This window comes from Motacilla alba, chromosome 15 (assembly GCF_015832195.1).
Source record: "Motacilla alba alba isolate MOTALB_02 chromosome 15, Motacilla_alba_V1.0_pri, whole genome shotgun sequence".
Lineage (NCBI taxonomy): Eukaryota > Metazoa > Chordata > Aves > Passeriformes > Motacillidae > Motacilla > Motacilla alba.
Window position 1 is genome coordinate 6,217,765 of NC_052030.1, and position 24,289 is coordinate 6,242,053.

General features: G+C 48.7%; 1 protein-coding gene across 2 annotated transcripts in view; it reads left to right on the top strand.

Annotated features, from left to right (window-relative positions):
- The first annotated feature begins 2,194 nt into the window (after positions 1-2,194).
- SEPTIN5 (septin 5) overlaps positions 2,195-24,289 on the top strand; it is a 42,837-nt gene continuing 20,742 nt past the window's right edge. Inside the window, exons 1-3 of one of the 2 annotated variants that reach the window (XM_038151876.1) lie at positions 2,292-2,431; positions 2,565-2,575; positions 23,007-23,070. In XM_038151876.1, coding sequence (XP_038007804.1) covers positions 23,056-23,070 — 15 coding nt within the window. In that variant the 5' untranslated portion in view covers positions 2,292-2,431; positions 2,565-2,575; positions 23,007-23,055. Of the gene's footprint in view, positions 2,432-2,564; positions 2,576-23,006; positions 23,071-24,289 lie in introns of both variants that reach the window. The other variant, XM_038151875.1, reaches the window with a different exon arrangement.

Sequence of the window (24,289 nt, forward strand, 5' to 3'; positions counted from 1 at the left end):
ATTGGTGTTACTGGGATGCATATTTGGCTTGCTTGGAGTTGAACTGCATAAAATGGATGTTACCTTGTTACTTCAGTGGCTGCTATAATGAAGTTGAAAGAAGAAATGGAGTGACAGATTTGCATTCACACAAACTTTCTACCATTTTTATGAAGATTTGAATTTAACCATGTCTGTCCAGAGGGCCAAGGTGAGAGATTTAATGGCAAACTTTTTCTCATAATTTGTTTGCTGTTATTTGCACATTTCTTGTTTTTCTTCCAGGATTTTGCATCATATTTTGCAACCCTCTTAATTATGTGCTGTCCGTTTGTGCTTATGAGAGTCAGGATAGCCACACCCCTCCTGAGAAACCCAGGCTTCAGCTGGAGACCTTAGTTACAAGCTAGATTAGCTCTCTGAGCAAAGGTGGCATGAAAGCTTTGCCTTTCAAAGCCAGCTAGGACAATGGGGAAGCAGACGATCAAAAAAAAGCATCTAGTCTTTAATTTTATTAAAAACTAAGGAGTTTTTTTTCTCTCTTTAAAGCAAGGCACCTAAAGTCACTGTCACAGGTCTTGTGTAGGAAGCCTCAGTGAAAAAAGATTTTTACTTGGGGATACTGAGTACTGATTGATAGTCTGTGCTTTCTTTGGGTTTGTGGATTCCAGATGGAGCATTTTAGCTCAAAATTTGAGATCTATTTTAATAATTGTCCAAGAAGGGCTTGTAGAGCTGCTGATTCCATATGTGAGTACTTCCCTTTTAATGTAGTTTTATTTTTTTATGCTTTCTACCACTTCTTTGATCTTGACTGATGTTAGTTTTCAGTTACATTTGAACTTGGTTTTGTTAAAATACTTAACAGCTTACTGGGGGAATATATAGTTGTTAAGCCAAGTGTTTGTACTGTGGAGCTCTCTGGACAGAGGACACTGGCTGCTTTCTGACTTTGCATTTCAACTCCCACAGGTGTTGGCAGTACCAGGGCCTTGCAAGACGAGTCCCTTTCTCTGAATTTCATCCTGGCCTTCTCCAGACGGATGTTTTCCAGCACTGGGACAAAGTGCCCACATGTAACTTTTTTAATGACTATTCAGCAGGATCAAAGAGCATTTGACTGCAGTCCTTTTAGTCTTCATTAGTTTTAAAACACTGTGGCAGACTATAAAACAACTCATGAATGGCTGATTGGCTCGTTGGTGCCTTTAATTGTGGTGCAGAGTCTCTGATGGTCTGGGGCTTTCTAGCATTTAAAAACAAGAAAATTTGCTGACAATTAATAACCTGATTCTTATTTTTTCTGATGCTTTGAATCAATGGTTAAAAGTGAGCTCGGGGTGAGCTAATGTGGTTTTAAATGTATGTGCCTCGGATTGCCAGGCCTTGGAAGTGTCTCCTTGTTTTGTTATGAGGGATGTTTTGAATTAGAAGGTGGAAGAAATGCCAAGATAAATGCTGTGATGACTACAAGGATTTGAAAAGTTGGTATTGTGGCATCAGTGTCCCATTTGTTCCCAGGCAGGGCAGTGCCCTTCAGTTATGCAGCCATCACAAGCTTATCCTGTCCTGTATTCTGAAGAGTTTCAGGTCTGGTAATTTGCCTGTCCTTGAAATGATGAAGACATGACCCCTCCCTGCAGCCGTGGAAGTCAGGGGAAGGATCTGGGTGTCCTTAGTCTTTACATCCCATTCTCCTTTCTTCTTTGTTGAGTTTTCTATGAGTTCTCATGTCATGTGCAACTGCTGCTTTTCATTTAAGTTCTCTCTTGCCTCGTCTTAAAGAGTTATGCTGACAGCTTTTACCTAAAATAACTTCCCATATAACCTCTTTAAATTTTTTAATGGAAGCAGAGCACACATTCCTACTTCACACAGCATGGTTGCAGTATGATTCAGGACTTCCCACTGTATTTTGAGATGCTAAATCTGGAGACACATTTCCTATTTATTCCATTTGTGTTTGGGTTTTGTATTTTTTTTAATACTGTATTCCTCCTTCTCGGTGCTGTGTTTCTGTTCGAGAGCAGGGAGCGCTGCCTTTTATAGTGTTTAAACCTTCGGGGAGGTGTAGCCTGCCCGGGTCCGGGTGGCTGCGGGGGTTGTTCCTGCACATCAGCCGGGCCCGGGGCTGTGTTCTCCGGCCGCTGGCTCGGGGCGGGGCTGCAGGGGGGTATCGCTGCGCTGCTCCGGCCGGCGGGTCCCGCTGCCCTGCCCGGCTCCGGCAGCCCCCGGCCCGGCTGTCACCCGGCGGGGGCGGGCCCGGGGCGGGCTCGGCTCCCGGGATTGGCGGCCCCGGGCGGCCCCGGCCCCTCGGCGGCGGCGCGGGGCGGCCCCGCCGCTCGCACTGCCTCAGTCCCCCACCCACCCTCGCACGCACGGGCACGGCTGTCGCTCCGGGGAGGCACCATGAGCACGGGCATGCGGTACAAGAGCAAGCTGGTCAACCCAGGTGAGGCGGCGGGGACGCGCGGCCGCTCCGCCCCGCGGCCCGGCGCGTCCCTCTCGCCTCACTCTCTCTCCTTTTCTCTCCCCGCTGCCGGTCCCCCCCGCGGGCATCCCGCCCTGGCCGCGCCGCCCCGCAGAGGAGAAGCAGGTAGGTGGGCTCCCGCCGGGCACGGCTCTCCGCGGGGATGCGGCGGCTACCTGGGCACAGCGGCGGCTTGGCCGCATTCATCCGGGAAATAGGCGCTTTGCCTGCCGCATCCCCCCGGGTTTTGGCTTGGGTTTGTTTTTTGTCGCTGCCTTTGGGTGTGTCGAGCGGGTTCGGATGGAGAAAGGCAGCGCGGGGCTGGCAGAGGCGTTTGGGTATTGGGAGCACGTCTCGCATCCCTCTCCCCTCCGCAGCACAGATGCGCAGACACAGCCCCGGTCCTGCCGCTCCTTGGTGCTGCAGCCGATCGGCACCTCGCAGGCGGCCGGGATTCGGGTGTTAGGAAACATCTGTTTTGCTTTGCAAAACTAATAGCTATTTGGAGAAATGCCTTTGAGTCCTGGAGAGAGAGGAGGGGTGATGCAATCAGATTACATCGACAGGTTTTTTTTGTTGTCTATTTGGTATTTGGAGGGATTTAGGATATTTGAAAAGAAGAGAAATCTTTCTCTGCAGAGCTTGAATGCTTAGGTAAGGGGTTAGCAGGGTCCTGCGTGTTCCTGAGACCACCCATCATCATGATATAGGGCAGTCTGCTGTAAAGGAAAGAGCCTCTCTGTCTCACAAGGGTGGGGATGGAGATAATGGTTAACACAGCAGAGCAGTGCATGGCAAGAATCTCACCCATTCCCAGCCTGGCTTACAATTGTCTTTGAGTCCAGTCTTTCTCTGAGGCTCCAATTCTGTATGAAGCAAACACCTTGCCTGCTAAGACCCTAGTACTGCACAGCCCTTTTGGGCCACAAGAAAAAGCAAACCAGCTTTGTAGCAGCTTGGGTATTCACCTGGCCATGGCAAGAGATGGTGTTTCCCTATATAATGCAGACTTGGCACTGTGCATTTTGTGAGCTGCTGATCGCAGTGATGAGAAGAACAAAGTAAATCTAGGGTAATAGGATAATGGGATCACCAGATGCATTTTTCCGAAGGTACTTGAAATTTTGCTAGTATTTTGTAGTTATTTGTGAATATTGCAGTTAATTCTTGTTTTATTTCTGAATGAAAGCAATCCAGAATGTTTTCTGCCACTGTGGAACATCTAGTCTAAGCTGTGAAGTGGGGAGAAGCTTTGTGACATTTCCCCCACCCCAACCATGCTGTTCTACAGTTCATGTTTTCAAATTAAGAGGGAAGCGGGTTATGTATAAGGCTCCTTTCTGTGCATTCCCTAGGGGAAAAAGTGAGGCAGAGATCAGAGGAGACTGTTGTAGATATTATCATAACTCCTGAAGGCTCTTATCACACTGCATAGGCAAAAGTGGGCTGGAGTCTGTATCCCAAAGAGCCTGTGTGTGCAGGCCAGTGCAGTTCCTGCTGGGCAGAGGAGGTCTTTCCTTCAGTGTGGAGGAGGTGTGTGTGTATCTGCGTGTCTTGTGCTGAGTGTAGAGTGGCTCTTGCATGACAGAGCACAGTTCATTATGGATTTGGCCAGGCCTGTTACTTGTGGATGGAAAGGGGAAACCAAGCTGTGAACACAAAGCAATCTGTTAAAATTAAACTGAACGTGCAAAAGCATAAATGATTTTTATTTAGCATTTTTTAAGAGCAGGATTTTTCTGCCTGTGCCACTTTTTTCCAATCTTCTTGCATCTGACAGCAAATAACAATTGAAAGGATTTACTAAAGCTATAGTTTATGTCTAAACTGATTTTTAAAAAAAATATTATTAAAGCTAATTTTTAATGAATATTTGGGAAATGAAGTGAGCTTCTTAGAGGGCAGTACAATAGATTGCATATAAGTAGGGTTGCCTTTGGTAAAGTTTTAATAATATTCATGACTTACCGAGTCCATAGAATGGAACAGCATGGTGTCAGAGAATGTGTGTTCATCCTCCTTCACAGCATGGTCAGGACTGATGCATTGTCTGGGTTCAGGGTACTCTGATTTGCAGATTGGGCTCCTAATTACTACCATTCATCAGGAAAAAATAACGGTAGATTCTCCACCTCTCTGATTTCTAAGGAATGACCTCTTAATTACTGAAGTCAGTGGAGGTTTCATCCTGGTCTCTATGTGCAGAGCATCCAGCATGCCCAGGGGAAGGGTTGTGGCTTAAGAGCTTGGGCTGGTGTGGAGCTCTGTTGCAGGTTGCCTGGTGACACCAAGCTCCTCAGTTTTATTATACCTCAGTTCAGCACCTCTTGGAGATGGATGGTTTCTTTCCTAGCAATTTATTTACCACTGGATCACTAAGAGAGATTCTCATGGTGAAGCTGGGTAGGAAATGAAGCAATGACTAACGTCACGTGTGCAGAGGAGTAGGCCCCATGTAGGGAAACCCAGCAATTTGTCAAGAATTTGACAGGGCAAGTACAGCAGATGGATGCTCTGCCAAAGCCAGAGGTGTTGCTGTGGGAGGAGTAAAGGTGAAACCTTCCAAGTACCTGGTTAAACTGGAGTCTCCTGGCACACTCCTCCAGAACATGCCTCCTAGCTCGTGTTGTTGGCGTGTGTGTGTGTTAGGGGTGTTACCTTGCTGTGTCTCTGAAGCTGGCTCCTGCCCATTCAGGTTCATGTCTCTCATGTTCTTTGAAGTCATTGTTTCTTTTTAAATCAGGAGGATGGGAACCTCTCCTTCCCAAGTTGATCTCTCCCCACCCCATCAACTTGCAAAGTTGTTTGGGTGTGGGAGCAAAGACTATCTGGTGGATCCAGTTCTTTCAGTGGGTTTGAAATTACAGGGCTGTGCCTCTTGCATTCGGTTTAGTATTTTTTTTCTACTTATTTTTAAGTGGTCTCTTGTCTGTAAAAATATATATGGGGGTCTGTGTATAGAGAAGATGCTGTGCAAAAAGTAGTTTGATTGGAGGAGTGGTTTCAGTGTGAGTCATTGAAAACTGAATTAATTGCCTTTATGTTTCAGTTTTTGAGAATCTGGGTTTTATATGTTAAAAACTTACATTCAGACTCCTTTGGTTTTTTTCTTACAAAAAACGGAGCAGAGATTTCTGTAATTCCTGGAACAGCAGGTATTGCAACAGCAGAGATGTCTTCTAATTAAAATAGAAACTGTGCCAACATAGAGCATCATTTTTAAGGTCAGCTTTCAACTCCAGCCTTGCCTACCAGAGAACACTGGCTGGTGGAAATCCCCCAGTTCCCTGCCTTCTTTCCTCTACTGTGCTTATGGAGAAATAAGCCCAGATGGGCCACAGGTAAGTGTATCTCCTGAAAGACTGCACTCTGCATAGAGCTGAGACACCCGAGGTAGTTGTAGATACTGCCCTTCACACTGACAACAACTCAGTGCAGGCAGCTGCTGATGACCAAGAACAGATTAAGAGGAGGGAAAATGGTGATTCCTTGTGCTTGCCTTGAGCTGGTTGAATATGACCTGATGTGGCCCCTAGTTTCTATGTAGATACTTACATGGGGAAAATTGATTAACTGAGTTTTGTGAAATATGTGATGAGAGAAGTATCATCAGAGTGGTAGGCTCTCTTGTACAGCACCTGTACAACAAAGATCATAAGTAGAGCTTACTCTTTACAGAATCTCCCCAAAGTCTCTGCTGGAGTAGCTTGGAGGACTTGTACTTGCACTGTTCCTTTGTGGCATTTCCATCTTTCACCTAAGTGTTTTTCTTATAATAACAGTTCTTGTAGCCATGTGGCTAGAGGAATATTCTTGCTTGTGCAGAAAAGTATGGAATCTGGAAGGAGAACAGACTACCACTGACTCTTTAATTTTCTCAGAATTAAACCAATTATTATATAATTGTGATTCTTTGAGTCATTGGGAGCAGCAGTATGGATCTGTGTTCCTGCTCTGTGTCAACTCAGGGTGATTGTGGTGAGGTGGCTTTCTTTTTTCCCCTCTCGGAGAAAGCAAAATTATGTTTGCAGCTGTCTAATGGGATATTTCACCACAGCTGGATAGTCTCTCACTGTGTCATAGCTTGCCCTGGGTGAGGCTGTTTCTCTTTGACTCCCCACATTAATGTCTCTTCCAACCTCTGTGTTTTCCAACCCTGGTCATGCATCCTGGCTACCAAGATGTGCCTGCCAGAGAGGGAGTAGCAAATTAGTCACAGAATCTGGAGGTAAATACTGGAAATACTCTTAAAGCAGCACATCCCTGCTTGTTTTTCTGATGTCCCAGTGTATCTTGGCCAGATGCAACATAGGAGTGGAAGCTTTTACTTCTGTGTGAAAAGCCTTGTGTGTTTCATTCATTTTTTTTGGCCCATTTCAAAAGACAACGTTGGTCTCTTGCCCTCCGAGCTGGGCAGAGGCTCAGTGCTCAGAACAGTGTCAGGAGCGGGTGGGACTGCAGCAGGTCAGGAGGTTCAGCCCTGCCTGTCTGTCTGCTGTGCATGCATCTGTCTAAACAGCCTGGCTGCAGGAGGCCCTGTGTCACAGATGGGCTGTTCTGGACTGGGAAGGGAAGTTCATCCTGGGCACTTGGACTTTTTTTTTTCCCCCATTCTTTGTCTGCTTGGCTACTTGGAAAAGGGCTGTAAAAAGAGGTCAGTGCATGGACTTTGTGGTGAAACAGAACTGCTGGAGAGCTGGGCACATATTCTGTCTTCTGCTGCTGTCTCTCTTCAATTATTTATGCTCCAAATGGATGAAACAGTTGTGAGTGCAGGGCAGGGGAGAGGTTCAGCCCACTCAGTGCAAGTACCAGTCTGCACTTTATGGAAAGGAGAAGTAAGTGTTTCCTGCACAGGATTTTTGTCACTTCAATTTCCCTGCTCAGCTACTTGTGCACAACTCCAAAACTCGAAATTCTCCACTTGTGAGAGTTGTACAGGGCAGTCCCAGTGTTCCAGGCACATTAACCAAATGTGTAAGTTCAACAGATATTAGGGCCTGATCCTTGCTGATGTTAAGGAAGTAGGAAAAACTTTCATGTAACCCCAAGAGATGCTGGTGACACTTGTTCAGCTGCTGGGTTCCAGACTGCTGGGGCTTTGCAAAACTTTGCAATTGCAGAGGGGAAAATGTTGCTGCCATTTGAACAAAGGAGAAACACAGTCCCTGGGTGCTTTTAGTCTCCAAAGTCAAGGAGTCTCTTACAACCACCTATGCTCTCAAAAAATGTTACTGACTTTATAGTGATGCTGTTCTTCATTTGATGGTTCTAGCAGTAAATGTAAGGGGCTTGTGTTATGACTGTTCCCCAGAAAAGTTCAGGAACAGCAAGTCAAGAGAGAGAAACAACTGGTGGAGTTCAGTGTCTTCTAGAACCCATTTTCAGTCTAAGGTGCTGTTCATTAAATACCCAATGAAATGGACATCTTGGAAATGCAGAGGAGATTTCATCTCAGCCGGGTGCTTGGTTGCTGTGCCAGGGCAGGCTGGGTATCTCAAGAGCTTTGCCAAATTAGTTTTAAATGTTCAGTCCAAGGGGTTTGTCCAGCTGTTTTGGGACACCCCACAGTAGTGGCTCCTATAACCATGTTGCAGTTACTGCTCATATGTGCTGGAACCAAGCCTGGGGAGCTCAGCTCCATCCTTAGCACTTCAGGTACTTCTTGCTGAGATACCTCTTGGCTAAGTTGAGAGGATTCCTTTCCCATTCCCATTTCTCTTCCAGTTCAAGTGGCCTCTGTGTTGCTTTTTTTTTTTTTGGATAACAGAGCATGAACTGGAGGGTGCATTCCGTGCTTACCTGTAGAGTTTTCTTTCCTGACCAACACTAAGTGTTTGGCTCCTTCTTGCCCAAGGCAGAGGCTTCCCTGTGACAGTGAAACCACACAGTGTAATGCTCTACTCATAAGAGAAATGTGGGGCACCTCTAATATGTGTGTGACTTCAGATGTTTGTGAAGTGTATGCAAGTTGTTTCATAGCATGCTGGAATAATTCCCGTAAGGGCCGGATTCTCTGTGTGTGTGTGTGTGTGTGTGCATGTCTACAGTGTGGTTAGCCTTGAAGCACAGGAAAAAAATGTTTGTCTGCTGTTACACATTCCTTTCTCCCAGAGATTTGTCCCTGGAGCTGTGAAGAGGTTTGCAGTCATCTTGTTCCCACAAAAGTGTTCAGGAGCTGGATTTGTGTGTGGTGATGGGATCAGATGCCAGAACATATGCTCCTCATCAGTATGTATGTGTGCTGCTGTTCATCCATGACTTGGCTTTCCAGAAACACTGTTCAGCATGAACACGGGAAGGCAGCACTACACACTGAGAGGGAAGATTTGGATGTACAGTGCTGACCATAGGGGCTGGGCTGCAGGAAGTGGAACAGATCTGTTGCTTCTACTTAAATAAGAGCTGTCTTTGTTTTAGGACTGAATGGGGTGATATTCTTCATTCCTTCTCTTTTGTATTTCCAGTGCAATAATTGAAATCTGTTATGACCTGCTAACATTCAGCTCTAGACCGCAATCCCTTCCCTCAGTCCTCACTCCCTGTCTGCAAGGCTGGTACCTAGCAGCATCACAGCAGCCAAGTGCTGGGGGTGGCTGGAAGGGAGAGTGTGCTGAGAAGATGCAGGGACTGTTTTGCTAATGAGCAAAGCTTGCCTAACTGTTGGCCAAGAGCTGAAGAGGAAGTGAAACCCTGCACAAGCATCTGCAAGGGTGTAATGCCAAGAGGAGGAGGAGAATTGTTTAGTTTCTGGCTTGAGTACAACTGTCCATTCCTGAAGTCAAAAGAAATAAGAGAAGTTGAGGCTGAAGTTGAGTTCTGGAAGAGGGATGTAGCTGTGCTGGGCAGGGCAGGACAGTGCAGGGATGCTCAGGATGGCAGAGACCTCTCTGGATACAGCTGTGGAGCCCTTGGCCTGCCCCAGCCTGGTGCTGTGCCAGGCAGCCAGGGCTGATGGAGGCTCAGGGTTAATGCTTGGAAATGTAGCACTGGAGGATCTTGGGCTGTGGTCCATGCAAGCCTGGGGCTCTGTGGAGTGTAAGCCAGTGTAGTTGAAGTCAGTCAGAGGTGGGAAGCCCTTACCAGAAGTTAACTCCAGTTGTTCACTCAGCTCTTCGATCTGGGCCGTTTCTGTGCGCAGTGGCAGTGGCTGATGGCAGGAACAGCCGTGCTCACCCTGCCCTGACTCCTGCTGGGGAGGGCGGGGCAGCGGCTGCCTGGCCCTGCCTGTGCTGGGTGACCCCTCGGTGCCAAGGAGAGGGAGACCTGAGCTTTGTGCGGCTCAGCCCTTTGCTCTTCCGGGGATCTTTGGGAGTGCCCTGTTTGTCTTGCAGCTTGTTATCCAATGTGTCCGGGGTGTGTGTATGGAGCTGGGATGGCCCATCTCTGCCTGACCCCACCCGAGGCAGTTGGTGCCATTCTCTCAGAATGACTCCTGGCAGGGAAACTGGAGCTGAGAGTGCAGGCTGAGCAAATAAACCACAGGATCATGAGTGCTAGCTCCTGGAGACTGGCCATGAAGAGTGAGCCCGTCCCACTGACCTCTGGACGTTCTCAGTGCAGAAGCCAGGGAGGGGAAAGAGATCCACTCAGCTTGTGGGAGAAGAGGCTCCAAGGGCTTAACATCTTCCTTCTGCTTTCTGTGAGGCAAAGCCCGAGGCAGTGCAGATGTGGCTCCAGTGATTACGTTTTATTTTTCCTTGCAAACCTCTGGTGCATGAAGCTGTATGAACACACATGGGAGCACAAGCCAGGCCTTTTACTGCTATAGGTTGTATTGCAATTATTTTTTAAGGTTACTTCCCAGGCAAGTCACTGTGCTTTCAGCTTTTTGTAATGTCTCCTCGTTTTTTCCTCAGCGTGGGAACTATTTTAATCCTTCCTGACGCACTGAGCTCATTCTTGCTGTGATACGTACATACATGTAGTCTCTTTAGATCCTGCAGTCTTACATCCACTTTTATTTTCAAATAAATTACATACTACATTAATTATATATTCAGGTGAAATGTGAGTCACAAAGGCATCTGCCTGCCCTATCCATGGTCCCCTTGGCTGTGCTTTCTCTTTGGTTTGAAATTCTCCTGAGTCTCTGCCAGTGATATGAAGTCCTGGAAATGCCCATCTGGACCAATAGTAATTTCCCTCTGCCCAAGGCCTGCTGTAGAAAATGTCAGGGAGATTTATGGCTTTTAAGATTCTGTAAATTCTCAGAGGTTCCTGCTGCTCAGAGACTCTGGTGCCAGCTGGGATCAGACAGTAATGGAAGAAGCATGAGAGCCTTCAGAAGCTGGTATTTGCCCTGTTTTGTAGGCAGTGGGCTGAATCAAGGCAGCAGGAGTTAATTCAAGAGATGCAGCTGGTCTGCAGCAAAGCCTTGCCATGATTGCACAGGGCCAAGATGAGCAGGAATGTGTCATTGGGACAGTGAGAGATGCTGTCAGGGATGATCTCTTGTCTCCTGGCTATTGTCCTTACAGTCCCGATTCTCAGATAATTTCTCTGATGCAGCTGGAGCAGTGCACTGGAACCGTATCAAGTAGAAGAGAAACTGCTTGTGTCCTATGCCAGGGTTTATACCTGTGCTGTTCAGCTGTTTTAAAGAGCTCCCCTCCCCTTGAAAGGAGCCCTTGGCAGCATGTGTATTTATGAGGGAGGTGGGTATTGGGGAGGACAGTAATTTAGCAGAACTCGATGCTTTTACTGAGCAGTTAATCCAGGCACATGCTTGGGAAGCACTCCAGGTTCACTGAGCAGCTGGGACACTCTGGATCAGCTCTGGTCTGCCAACAGCCCTGGGGCTGACACTTCAGAGGCTCAGAGCAGGCCCATGGCGGTCAGTGAGTTAGAGGCCTGCTTGCTGCATACGCCCCAATAGCACCACGTGGACCTGCTTGGGGCCCTGATGACCATCACTGTGCAGCGGGAGTGTGTCCTCTTGTCACCTGGATAAGCCTTATCTGCCCTGCCCCACCATGCTTGGCTCACACCAGGTTCACAGCATTGGATCTCAGAGCAATTTGAGTAAATCAGAAACAACTGGATGGAGCCCAGCGTTCCTGTTCCTCAGTGCCGGCTCTGTTCAGCTGCCAGTCCCCAAATGCACTTGCATGCCATCTCAGAGCTGTGGGATGGCATTATTTGCAGCAGCTCTCATTAATGTCAGTGAAAGCCTTTCTGTTTGAGGTGGTGGGGCTGGTCCTCAGCAGCTGCTCAGATGTTCCAGCCAGTGCCAGGCGTTTTGCTGCCTCCTTTGAATGCCCAGTGTCCTCTGAACATCTCCCTGCTCCTCCCGTGGTCGCGCTGTCATGGGCAGGTGTCAGGCAATAGCAGAATTGTTCTCTTGATAAACAAGTGATGGTGTTATTGGAGCTGCCCCTCATGTGGCAGCAGTGCAGTGTGTGCAGGGGTTGCTAATGAGGGATGTCATGGGGCTTGTTAGTTTGGAAGCTTAATGAGCCATCTTCTGCTTCTTTGTGAAGTGTGTGGATGCTTCTTCCTGTCAGCTGTTCCGTGCTGCACCTTGCACTTGGGTGTGTTGGGTACTTAAGTGTGTCCCTGAAAGTTAGACCTCACAGCACATACTGGGCATTTTGGAGGACTCAGATCCCATTCATCACGACATTAATGGCAGTGGACATCCAGGAAATGTCTGGATGAGACCACTGCTCTCGTTTCCTCAGATACCCTGTGTATGCTCGAGGGCTGAGCTTCCTTGTGGCTCCAGGGAATCCATGTGTACAGGGTACTTAGAGTTTGTCCCTTAGCTGATTAGGGATTTTCCTTCATGACAAATAACTATTTTTCTCCATTATTTTTTTTTAATATAAAATAATTAGGGCATCCACCCACCTCTTGGCTGGCATCCTGCAGTAATAGGCCAGCATGTGTTTTCTTCAGAAGAGGAAGCAGGTTCTTGCTTTGTATTTTTAAGGCAATGGTTTATAAGTGAGCCTGAAAAGCCTGCGAGGGGGCAGTGGGATGAGAACCCCACACAGAGAATAAATCTGAGAAAATAAATCCCAGAAAATACATCCCAAGAGATCATTTTTTAGCCTGGCAAGTCAGAGCTCAGGCTAGAAGCCCAAGAGAACCGCTGCTCATTTTGCATGTGACAGTGGTTCCAGGCTTTGCTTGAAGATAGTTATCTTTGGATTCCTAAAACATAAAAAGGTTTGACTCCACACTGTGCTGCACATCCTAAGAGCTATTCGTGGGTATCTAATTTGACTTTGTACCCAGTTCTCGTTAAAGGGCTGCGAGTGGCAAATTAGTCTTGGCCTGTTGTGGCTGTCACTTGAGCTGACATTGCATGGGGGTGCTGGCTCTCTGCTAACCCATGGACTGAGCAGAGCATTCCCCACCCTGCCTTGCTGCTCTGCCTTACCTACACGGCTGTTTCCATTTCCTTTGGGTTGCCTCGTAGGAAAACACAGCCTAGCAAATGCAATTTTTTCCACTCCATTGCTTCCAAGTTCTTTCAAACATTGTGTGTTGCTGCCCCTTGTGTGTCCAACAGCCACAGCATTTACAGTCAAATGACTTTCTGTCTTCTCTAATATCTTTTTAAACTGGTTTCATTCTGACTTCTAGAAATCCTATGTAATCATCTCAAAGGTGACATCTTCATGAACTCTGCTATTCCAGTGCCTGCTATGTTAACATCTCTCATCTTACATCTCATGTACTTCACCATTTTTGTTATTTTCAGATGAGCCTAGAAAAAGATTCGTGAAATCAGCAATGCTACAGAAAAATTCTTGGGAGGGAGGATTCCACAATTATCTGTTCCTTACAATCAGGACTCTATTATTGAGCTGCTGATAATGGTTTTTCTACAGGGCAAGTAGAGAGTATATTGATGACTCTGACTGGATAAACTTTACAGTGGAAATCAAGACTTAAATAGCAGCAAAGACCAGTGTCACAGGGATATTATCAGCAAAGAACAGATGTTGTGGAGAACCCTGTTTGTTCAATGGTTGAGCTGTGGTCCTGATGCAAGGACAGTAGTTATTCAGCATGGGGCACTAACCTTTTGCGATTGCTTTCTCTCTCAGTTTTTAAGGGAAGAAATTGTTAAGGTGGAAAGGATTTTAGGTGGTGTAGAGAATGCACTTTTGAATGTCTGTCTTTTACTAACCCTCTGCAAGATGTACAGCTTTAGTGTCTGTCTCCTGCAGTCCAGCTGGGTGATAAGGTTTGTTCCTAAGGCTGTAATTTTTGATGAGGAGAGAGGCAAAACGGCAGTCTTGAATTCAGTAGAAAATACCATCCCTGAGACCTTGTCAGGACAATACTTGTATTCCACATCTGTCCTGGTCAAATTGGGTTGCCTGGTCTGGCTGCAGTATTTTATACTGAATTATCAGTGGTGAGATTTTCCAAAATTGCAGTTAGGTTGTAAAGCCAGTGCCTTTTTTTTTTTTTTTTTTTTTTTGTAAGATCACAGCAGCTCTGATCTTCTTGTTCCAGTATGAAGCTCAATGGGGCCTTGTGGCAGGATGGCAGTTAGGGAGTGTTTGCATGGCAAGGGTGTCTGTGGAGCCTCTCTTGGGCCACAGCCTTGCAGTTTCCCACTGTGCCAGTCCAGGAATGTGGGCTGTTCCTGCCACAAATGAAGTGATCCTGCTTGCGGTGCCTCTGAAATTGTTGGCTCATTTTGGATTAACCAAGGAGCTGACACATTCCTCTGGTCTGGGTCGGTGGTGTGGAGATGAAAGGCAATAGGCTGAAACATGAGCATTCCCACAAAGGCCATTGTACGATGTAGTTATTTAAAAGGCAAATTTTTTAGGCAATTTGCAATAATAGGAACCAAGGGACAGCCTTCTTTTAATACAGATGAAAGTGCCTAACTCCTTTGAAACTGAGGAGCTATATACCTCCTGTATTTTCATAAATTTGGCTCTGGCGAGCAGCCTTGTCACTGCTGTTCCCCCACCATCCCTCTCTGATCTAAGTTGCTGTGTAGCAAGAGCTCTCACCATCTCCCATGAGGAGGCTGCTGCTGCCTCGGCATTTACACACCTGGTGCCAGGCTTACAGCTGCCTTTCATGTGCTGTGGTCCATGGATTAGGTCCAGGAAAGGGGTTGATGAAGGAAAATACTGCAAGAGGTATGTTCCAGGCTGCTCTGAATGGCCCTTTCATCTTTGCCTCAAAAAAATCAGTGAGAGTTGTAGCTCTGTGAAAGGATCATGGCTGTGCTCAGGAGTGACAGACCCATTTAACATTTTGGTTTCTGTATTGGAACTGAAACACTTACAATGCTGCTTCCATTTTAGGGATCTGTTAAGTAGGTATGTTCCATCGCAAATTAATCTCTTGAGCTCATCCCACCTTCTTTTGAAAGTTGTCCTCTTCATTTTCCTTCAGGCTTCTCCTTAAACCCCTCCTGTGTCTCCCTGGCAGGAGCTGGCTAGTGGATAGTCACTGTTTGGCACAGTGGCTGTGCTGCTTTCTGACTGCTCTGCATGCCTGGCAGTTGTCTTGTGTGCTGAGCACGGGCCCTCTGCAGCCGGGATCGCCCCTGTGCTCCAGCTCTGCACCCTCACATTGGGGTGTGCTCCCTGGGAGTGTGGAGCTGACTGCAGTCTGCTCTCTGGATGACAAATCCAGGGCTGAGGAGCCAGGCAGTGCAGTGCCCTGAGGCCTTATGCTCCCATGTGCCTGTCTCTGCTTCGCCCAGACTCATCACAGCATGGAAAACTCACACAGGCTTTGCTCTTGCAGATCTTTTCTTATCTTTTGCACTGTTGATATCTTTTTAGGGGTCAGAGAACATGGTTTGGAGCTCTCCAGGGTGTCTGGGTGCAGGGTGAAGAGCATGACCCTTCTTCAGTGCTCGCCAGCACTGGATCCTTAAGGGCTCAGCAGACAGCACTGGCCCAGCTAGGGCAGGTGTGGAGGTTTGCAGTGGAATTCTCTATGCTCAGAGGTGGAACTGAAGCCCAGGATATAACAGCTCTGTCTAGAGGCATTTCTGTCTGGAGGCCATGATTTTTAAGGAGACACAGCGTACTTTGATGAAGGAGTGGCTCTGCTCCCCTGTGAGTCAGTCACACCACAACTAAGGCTTCCCAGAGGCACTTGAACCTCAGGATTCCCCTTAGCCCAAATGTTCAACTTCGGACCTGTTCCTTCCACGTCGTGGTTGGTGTTTCTCAGGGTGTGAAGCACACCCTGCTCCAATCATTGGTGTTGGAGCTCTCCCACTGGGAACTTGCAGGCACTGCTGTGTGGAAGCTCTGTGGTTCCTCATCATCACCAAGGCAGCCTGTCTGTTGGGCAGGCACTTCCCCACCAGGTCCTCACTGTGTCAATGACTTCTGCTGGCATCTTACTGAGTTACAGGTGGGAAGCCAGAACAGGAAGAAAGAAGCTGGTGGGAATGCAGCCAGGTGGGAACAGCCTGCTGCTTCATCTGCTGAAACCTCTTTGTCCTGCAGTGTATTTATTCCTAGTCTGTGCTGAAGAGGAGCTACCTGAACAGCCCAGGTCCATGCCTGGTACCAGGGGTTGAGAGAGATTCCTTTCTCTGGTGTCCACTGCTTCTAGAAGGGCTGAAGCCCACAAGGAAAAAAGGTCTCACTTTCATTGCAGTTTTGGCTGGTTGTTGTCCAGGGCTGACCTCTGGCAAGAGACTGAGGAACAAAGGGCTCTCTGGGAGATACAGTCATGCTGTACTTCTGCTGTTCAGCCCCAAGGTTGTTGTGTGATCCAAAGAAACTATCACAGGATTGGTAGCACACACAGCTCAGTCTTCCATCTGCTTGATGGAAGTCTAAAATTATGCAGCATGTGATCAATAGCTGCACTCAAGCATGCTCAGCCCCTTGTTCCTCTCTCCACTGCATTTGCAATAGCTATCATCACCCTGTGGGGACATGCCCGGTGGCTGCTGTGTCACCAGTGAGGCCAAAGTCATGTGCATGGGTGAGCTGGATTGGATTCCAAACAGGGTATGGATCACAGCAGCTGTGTTTGCTGACAAAATGGCCCCATCCAATGGCTGCCATTGCAGTGAGACTGGGAATTTTGGAAGAGACCCACAAAACCTGGGTGCCTTCCTGTGTTGAGGAAAGTCTGGGGTGAGGGGAAAAACCCATGACTGTGTAGGAGTATGTGTATGACAGTGATGTGTGGTGGCTGTTACTGCCTGAGGCACTGCTGGGTACTGCAGTTAGGTTAGAGCTTCCAACAATGAGACACTGATTCATCTGTGGTCAATGTGTTTTTAAAAGAATGCCACTGAACTGTCAGTCTGGTTTCTCCTGGCCGAGTGTGACCACTGCAGGGCTCTTTTCCTTAGAACTCCCCCATGCTGGTGACCTTAATTTTCATTTTCCTTTCTCAGTCTGGTTCCTCAGGCATTTGTGCTGTCTGATCCAGGTGAGAGAATCCTGCTCCCACCATGGCCAGTGTGGCCACTTGTACAGTGGAGGATGGGGCAGTGCTGGAGAAACCACAGGGTTGTGGGGCTGGTGCTCAGTGCTGCATTGCCAGTACAAACTATTTCCACCCCTGTATTGGGGAAACAGAGTTGGGCTGCTGCAGTTGGAGGTCAGCAGTTGGAGCTGGCACAAGGCAGAGCAGTGTGGCTGAGCTCATCTGACGACACCAAGCTGTGATTCTTCCCCACTGCTCTGCTTGGGTTTGGATTTGGGGATTTGGGGGTTGAGTGTAGTCCCATACAGCTTGTGCCATACCCTGCTGTTAATTCAAAGCAGTTTCTGCCAGATTTGTTCTTGCAGGGGAAGGAGGGAGGGTGGAGGGTTCAGATGGCAGTCGACTGGGAGGCAGAGATAAATTAAGTGTTGAGCTCTTAATGGGGAACATGCTCCATTGGTTTGGGTTTCCCTCCCCACCCATCCCACTCTTTTTAATCTGTGGCACAGTCTTGGGAGCAGTTTGAGAACGGAAGTGATTTCAGACTGGAGGTGACCTCATCTGTCTCCAGCTCTGAGGTGGAGCAGTGTTTGGAGGCCCAGCCAGAGCTTATGGTACTCTTTGAATGATGCAGGCAAGGGGCTGAGGCTCCAGGAGAGCCCTGTTCCTCCTGCCCACTGGTGTACAGCTGTGTGAGGGGGTAGTAAATGGGTGATGGCTGTGGGGGTTTTTATCTTTCTGTTCTCATCTTTCTCCATGCTAGACTGGGGGGAAGTAGGAAGGAGAAGCAGAGTCCAAAAAACACAGCTGGACATGTCACATATCAGAGCAGTTAGTTCCTGATGAGAGGTCCAGCCCTGTCCTGCAGGGTGCTGAGCTGTGCCCTGCTGGAAAACACACTAAATGTGGTCATGTGCTGTGTGGAAAGGTGCTGAAGGTATGTGCATGGATGGAAGACTCCCTGCTGGGTTTTTTGAATTTGAGGACCTGTGGATCAGCAGAAAAGGAGATGAGAGCCCTCCTGGAGGTTTTGCTTTTTAGGACCCAAGATGTCAGTGAGAAATCTGGGAGATTTGAGGAGCTGGAGCATGGGGTGGGAGCCAGCTGGCATGTCAGCTGCTGGTCCAGATAGTGATGAGAAGCACATGAAACCATAGATGCTACTTGCAGAAACTACCAGATAATTCTGCTTCCTGACATGGAAAAGGGCCCTTCCTACTGACTTGATGTCTGCTATTTTGAGGTGGCCAAGATTTTCTGTTGCACAGCTGGAGCTTGGAGTCCTTGGACTCTGCTGGTGTCCAGCAAGGCCAGCTCTATCCTGGATGCTGGAGCTGGTCTGCCAGGTGCAGCTCTGGACTTCGGTAAATGTCCATGTTTTTCAGTAAGGACAGTTTCCAAGTGCTGTCTCACAAGCTTTGTGGGGGTGTCCAGCCACTTCCCCTTAAGCACAGTTGTCTTCTGGCTCCAGCTCAAGCTGAAGAGGTGCTGGGCTGTGGTAGGCTAGGGCTGGGAAAATAAAAGCAGTCTTTTCTCATGTCTCTGTGGCTGTGTGGCTGCAGAAACTCCCTGTAGCTGGGTAGGCAGTATTGGAAGGAAATAAATTGACTGGAAGAATTTGCTTTTCTCTTGGCCTTGTCCCAGGTGGCATCAAGACTCTTGGTTGGAGATAAATTCCCCTCCCATCACTGCTAAATAGGGAGAGTTTAACCATTCATGGGATCTAGCAAGAGACTTTCTCCAGCCTTCCTGCCCCTCCTTCCTGTTGCACTGGGAGCAGGGACTGAAAATGAATCCTATTGTGACCATGTCACAGATGGGGACAAGAGTTTGCAGACTTTCCTCCTTCCTGCCTCAGAATTGTCTCCATGCTTGTATGTGATGAAACAGTCCCTAAGTGCATAGACAAACAGGTATTTTGTGTTAAAAATGCCCCTTTTTTCTTCTCTGCTCAGCATCCCACAGCTGTGCCCATGTCACTGAAGTGCAATGACAGGTGACTGGTACTGGCTGGGTTACAGAGGAGCTCTGCCATGTCTTTGAGGAGGAGTTTGGGTCAGCGGAGCCCCAGGAGAGGTTTGTACCGCTGTCAGTGGTGACGGATGCATGGTGCCAGTGCTGGCTGCCTGGCAGGGCTCAGGACTTGGCAACCCCCTGCATCTGCAGCCTCTGTGTGTGAGCCCCAGCAGCATCCCAGAAAGGGACCATTATCCCCACGCCTTGCCTGTTGCTGAAGTCAGGAGGGGACAATAAAGATGTGTCCGGGCGGCAGCCTGGAGCGAGCTCGTGTGTCGGGAACAAAAGAGGCTTTGTACCAGGCACTGCCTCTGGTGGGAGGTTTGTCAGCTCTGGAGCTGGGATGGTAACTCAGGGCTCTGTGCCCAGCCCTGCCGTGCTGCTCAGGGCCTCCCCTGATGCAGGGCAGAGTCATTGGCTCTTCCTTCACTGGGGGAGGTCTTGGCAGCAGATCCTGCTTGCCTGAGCACAGCTTTGCCCGGTGGGCTGGGAACTGCAGGAGGCAGGGCTCCCCTGGTCTCAGGTTCAGCAGCGCTGTGCTCTGTGGCCTGAAGCTGTGTGTGCTCTCTGCAATGTATCAAGTTCCCGAGAGCAGCCTCAGGGTGACTGGGACAGGGCTGTAATGGACCAGGATGGCAATGTCACTCTATCTGGAGCTTTGAGGAGAAATGTCTCCTGGGAAGATTTCAGCAGAGCAGGGCTGAGTGGGACAAAATGTGACAGCAAAGCAAAGGCAGATTGGAGAAGCAAGGGAACCTCCTGTGCTCAGGCTGCTAGACCAGATACATGAGCTACAGGAGGATACACTTGAGAATGCTCTTTTCTAGCTATTGAGAATGGACTTGAGGTCTGGCTGCTCTCCCACCTCTGTCTGCAGCATCAGTGCCATGTTGTTGTGGGACTGAGCATGGTGGTGTCTGCCAGGTAATCCAGAACTGCCCTCTGCAGAGGGGTGTGGTTGGAGGTGAGATAACCAAAACCACAGTGGGGCAGAGAAGTTGGTGATGGGATTGGGGCAGTAAGACAAGATCATGTTGGGAAGGATCCCTCTATGAAGCTGTGTAGGATGTTTTAGGATTTTGGTTTTGTGGCAGTTTTGTCCAGCTAGTTGCTGCTACTACAGTATCACAGGGTGTTGCTGTTTCGTTCATGCTATGTCCTGATATTCCGTCCTTTCTCATCTAAGAGCAATGTTCTCCAGGAACACTCAGTCCTGCTCTGTCCAGTCAAGACTGGGAAGATTTTGTTGTGAAGGAAAGAACTTAGAATATGTTCTGCTGCTCTCTGCTGTTTTTGTGAGTCCACCACAGGCACCAGATCTTCCAAACTGAAGGAAACTCTGAAGGGAATTGCAAGGCCCATGGGCAGGCTGAGAGAAGCATAATGTCTCTTCTGGCTCTGAAAAAAATGTGTGCTCAGAGAGGAAGTAGCAAACACAGGAAAAGGGTAGTTTCCGAACACAAACTGTCAAGAATTAAGCAATCTGTTTTATAGTATGAAACCTCCTGTTGAGCAAGAAGACTGTTTTCCCTCCCAAGCAGGTGTGACTGGTAAAGCAAGGTGGCAAACTCCTCCCAAAGTTCAGCTGCCAGGCAGGACTAATACTGCTGTAGCCCTCTCCACACAGGGTGTCCCCAGTTTTTATCCCTTTCTTCCTGCTACCTTTTTTGGAAGCTGCCTTGACTCTCCCATGGTTCTTGCTGCCATTTTCATCTCCACTCCATGCTTTTGTGCTGCACAGGCACCACCAGCACATTTTGCTGTTTTGTGGGACAGCTGGGTACATGGTTGGCCCAAGCAGCATGTACCTAAAAATGAGTGCATGGAAAAGGTGTCTGGGTAAAGATTTCTTTGCATAACATGATTTCTACAGGACCCTGATATAGAAAAAAACAGGGCCTGGTAGCTGTTAATTTAGAGATCCTGGCTTATTAGTGGCAGATTCCTTCTGGCTTTAAGAGAGCAGGCCAAGAGATGTGGGAACAGCTTTATCAACATCTCCTCTGCTGTGGTGCCCTGTAGAGCAGTAATTTGGTGTAAGTTGCACTTGGGAGCAAGTCCTCTGTGCCTTCAGGGAAGTGGCCTGTTGGTGGATTAATGATGGAGCTTGGTCACAAAATCAAAGGGGGAGGGCTGCAGTGCCTCCCAGGTGTTCATTTTGCAGAAGGGAGGTATTAGATCACTGTGGAGGGTGAATTCAGCCTTTGTCCCAACTGGCTGGCTGTTTACTCCCTGTGTGCCCAGGAGAGCAAACCCTCTCTAGAGTCCTTTCTGTGTAGCTGCTCCTGTGAGCCAGCACATAAATGGAAACAGATGGCTCCATCTCAGCGGTTAGCAGGAATCTCTCACTGCTGCAAAACTGCTAATGAAGTCTGGGGCTGGACTGAAGCAGAAAAGGCTGCTGTGCTGGTGGGCTGTGCTGGGCTCCTGGCTCTGTGCTGGGGTGCCTGTCACAAGAGCACCAAGATTGCTGAGCTGACCCCCTAGCCTGGCAAACTGTGCTGTGTCCTGCAGCAGCCTCAGGCAGGGTGTTCATCTGGGTACTGCAGAGCCACCAGGACCTGTCAGTGTCTACCAGTCTTGGTAAATGATCTGTGTGGTCCATACTTACTGTGGGCTCCAGACCTTGCAATTCACACCTGTATTATGGAAGGGCATGGGGAGCCCTCTAGTATCTGACACAATCCCTGCTGAGACTCTGAGCTAGATACTTCTTCATCTAAGAAGAACTACAAACTCAGACTAACTAGTCTTACTTTTCACTACAAACTCAGACTAACTAGTCTTACTTTTGTCCTACTGGTCAACATCTCCCCGATAAGGAGAAGCAACATTCAGCAGTTACTGACTATTACTCTTAAGCTTGGAAAAAATTTCATTTAAAGTCCCTTTGACAGCACAGTTTGATTTAGATGTTAAGTGACTTGAAGTTTTCTGCCATCATTACATAAAATGTGACTCTCCAGTCACACTGCAGGGCACAGGGAAGCAGTGATTTGTGCAGCAAAGGTGTAACCAGGCTTGGTGTTTGCTGGAGCAAGTAAGTGATTGAGAAGGGGAGAGAAAGGTGTTGGAAAGCATTTCTTGACTCAGTTTTTGATTATTCTGACAGCTGCCCCCCAGGCACAGCCTCAGCGTCTGCGATGACAGGGTACAAGGAGCTGATGTCAATGCTGGATGGCTGCAAAACCACGGGCAAATCCTGGTCCCCAGCTGCCTTGCTGCCCTTACCTTTTCTTCTTCATTCATGCAGCAAACTGCCAGACTCTGTATCTGCCGAGGTGGTCCCACAGCTGTGCTGGGCAGCTCCTCGGGCAGCCAGGGCTGTGATGCCCTTTGGGAACACCGTGCCTCGCTGCTGCCGTGATCCGGTGTGGGCACCGGTGTGTGCCAGGCCCTGGCAAGCCCAGCCAGGCTGCAAATGGTGCAAGAGGCACTGACTGTTCCATGGCTGCAGTGCCTCAGCCTTGTGACCTGCGAGCCTGGCACAGCTGGGTAATGGTGCATCCAGCTCTTGGTGGGCAGCCAGCAGTGGGCTGGCATGGATCACAGGGGAGGGAGTCAGCTGCAAGCTCCTGGAATCTTCTGAAAGGCATTTCAAAGCTCCTTGCATGGAGCAGGCAGCAGTTTGGTTTTTACAGCCATGTGCAGAATAGAAGCTACCAAGCCCAGGCAGGATGTGGAGCTGCTGGAAATCTCGATGGTTTGCACTGAAGGGCTGGAAGCTCCGTGCTCTGCATGGATTCAGGACATTGTCCATGGAGAACACAGGATGGCACAGGGTACAAGAGGACAGAATCGACAGATTGTCTCTGAAAGCTTTGGTCTGTACATCTCCTATGAGGGGGAAACTGTGGGAAAGTTGGGGATCCCAGAAGGTTGAGTCCTCTCTGTCAGGTGGAACTCATGTGTCTGTGCATCTCTGCAGGTCCTGGGGATGCTTGTGCAATCATCAGGGCTTGAGGTATCAGTACTGCTTCCCAGAAAGCCACTTCTTAGTGGCAGGGGAGGACAGACAATCTTGTATGCTCAGTGAGGATCTCTTTGGATACTTCATGTGGGCATACAATCCTCTCCTTCTCTGGGAGCTCTGAGATACAGCTCTCTGTTAAATTACCCCAATTTCATCATTGCTCCATCTCTTCCTCAGGTTTCCTGCAGGAGGGTGTTATGATCTTTTTCTGAGAGCATCTCACACCATGGCTGAGAATCAGGTACGCTTCTTTAGGCCCTGCCCAAAAGGAGTGTTTGGCAGCACTGCTCATAAATGGCGGTGTGCTGCAACCCCAGTCCAGCTGATTGCATATTCCTGCTGATTAGCTAATTACTTCCAATTGCCAACAACATCACACTCATTGAATTCACACTGTGATTTCTGTGTCACCTGGGGAAAAGGGGCAGGGTGCAGCTATGGGAGGGAAGCCTGTGTTTGCCAGGCTGAAAAGGACAAATGCTACTGCAATGAAGCACTCAAATCATCATGCAGTTCATTCTGCTGTTCTTATTGAACCAAGAACAACATCCTGGGGAGGAAGGGAGCAAAATTTCCCTCTGACTAATGCTGCTGGATTGTGCAGGGCTGCGGGGGAACCGCCAGCCAGAGAAACCATCAGGAGGGGAAAGGAAATGGAAAGGGAATCTAATTATCCATCTGCAAAGACAGATGCTGGTCCCGACACAGGGCCCAGCCCTGGGCAGACTGATGTGGGCAGTGACGTTTGCAGACCGTTTTTATGGCGGGGCTGGGAAACAGGCTCCTGGGGGACCCCTCTGGGATAGCAGATGGTCCAGCACACATGACAGCGAGCTGGGGCAGACTGGAAGGCACACAGCTGCTTTCTCCAGGAACACTGGCCCGTGCTGGGCTCCGAGGGACAGCACTTCGCAGCCAGGTACAGCTGTGTTGTGTGGAGATGGAGGTGGAGCAAGGCAGAGCTGTGCTGGTGCAAAGGGAGGAGGGTGAGTGCATGGCTCCCTCTCAGCAGGCTCATCTCGGTCAAGTGGGCTGGGGGCTGCAAGCCCAGGGGTGAGGGTGGGAAGGATGGTGAAGGTCCCTGTGCGCCTCTGCTTTCTCAAGGTGCACAGGGACTCTGCTTCATGTTACTGAGTGTGCAGAGGCAGCTGACAGCAGCGAGGGAGGGTGTGTGGCTGGAGCCTGGGCATCTGAGTCCTTCATCGGGGACCTGCAGGAGACCCCCCTAGGAAGGAGAAGGTGCCTCTACCTCCTTGTTCTGCACAGCTTTTCAGGGTTACTGCTCACACAGTCTGAGGCCAGCTTTTCTCTCCTTGGGTGCCTCCCAGAACTGAAAGTTGCTATAGAGAGCTGCCTTTTCCCCCTTAATTAATGGAATTAAAAGTTATTTGGTGAGCTGAGTTGGGCTTATTCTCCTCTCTTGTGGGCATCAGCTGCTCCTGAAGTTATGTTAATTGTAG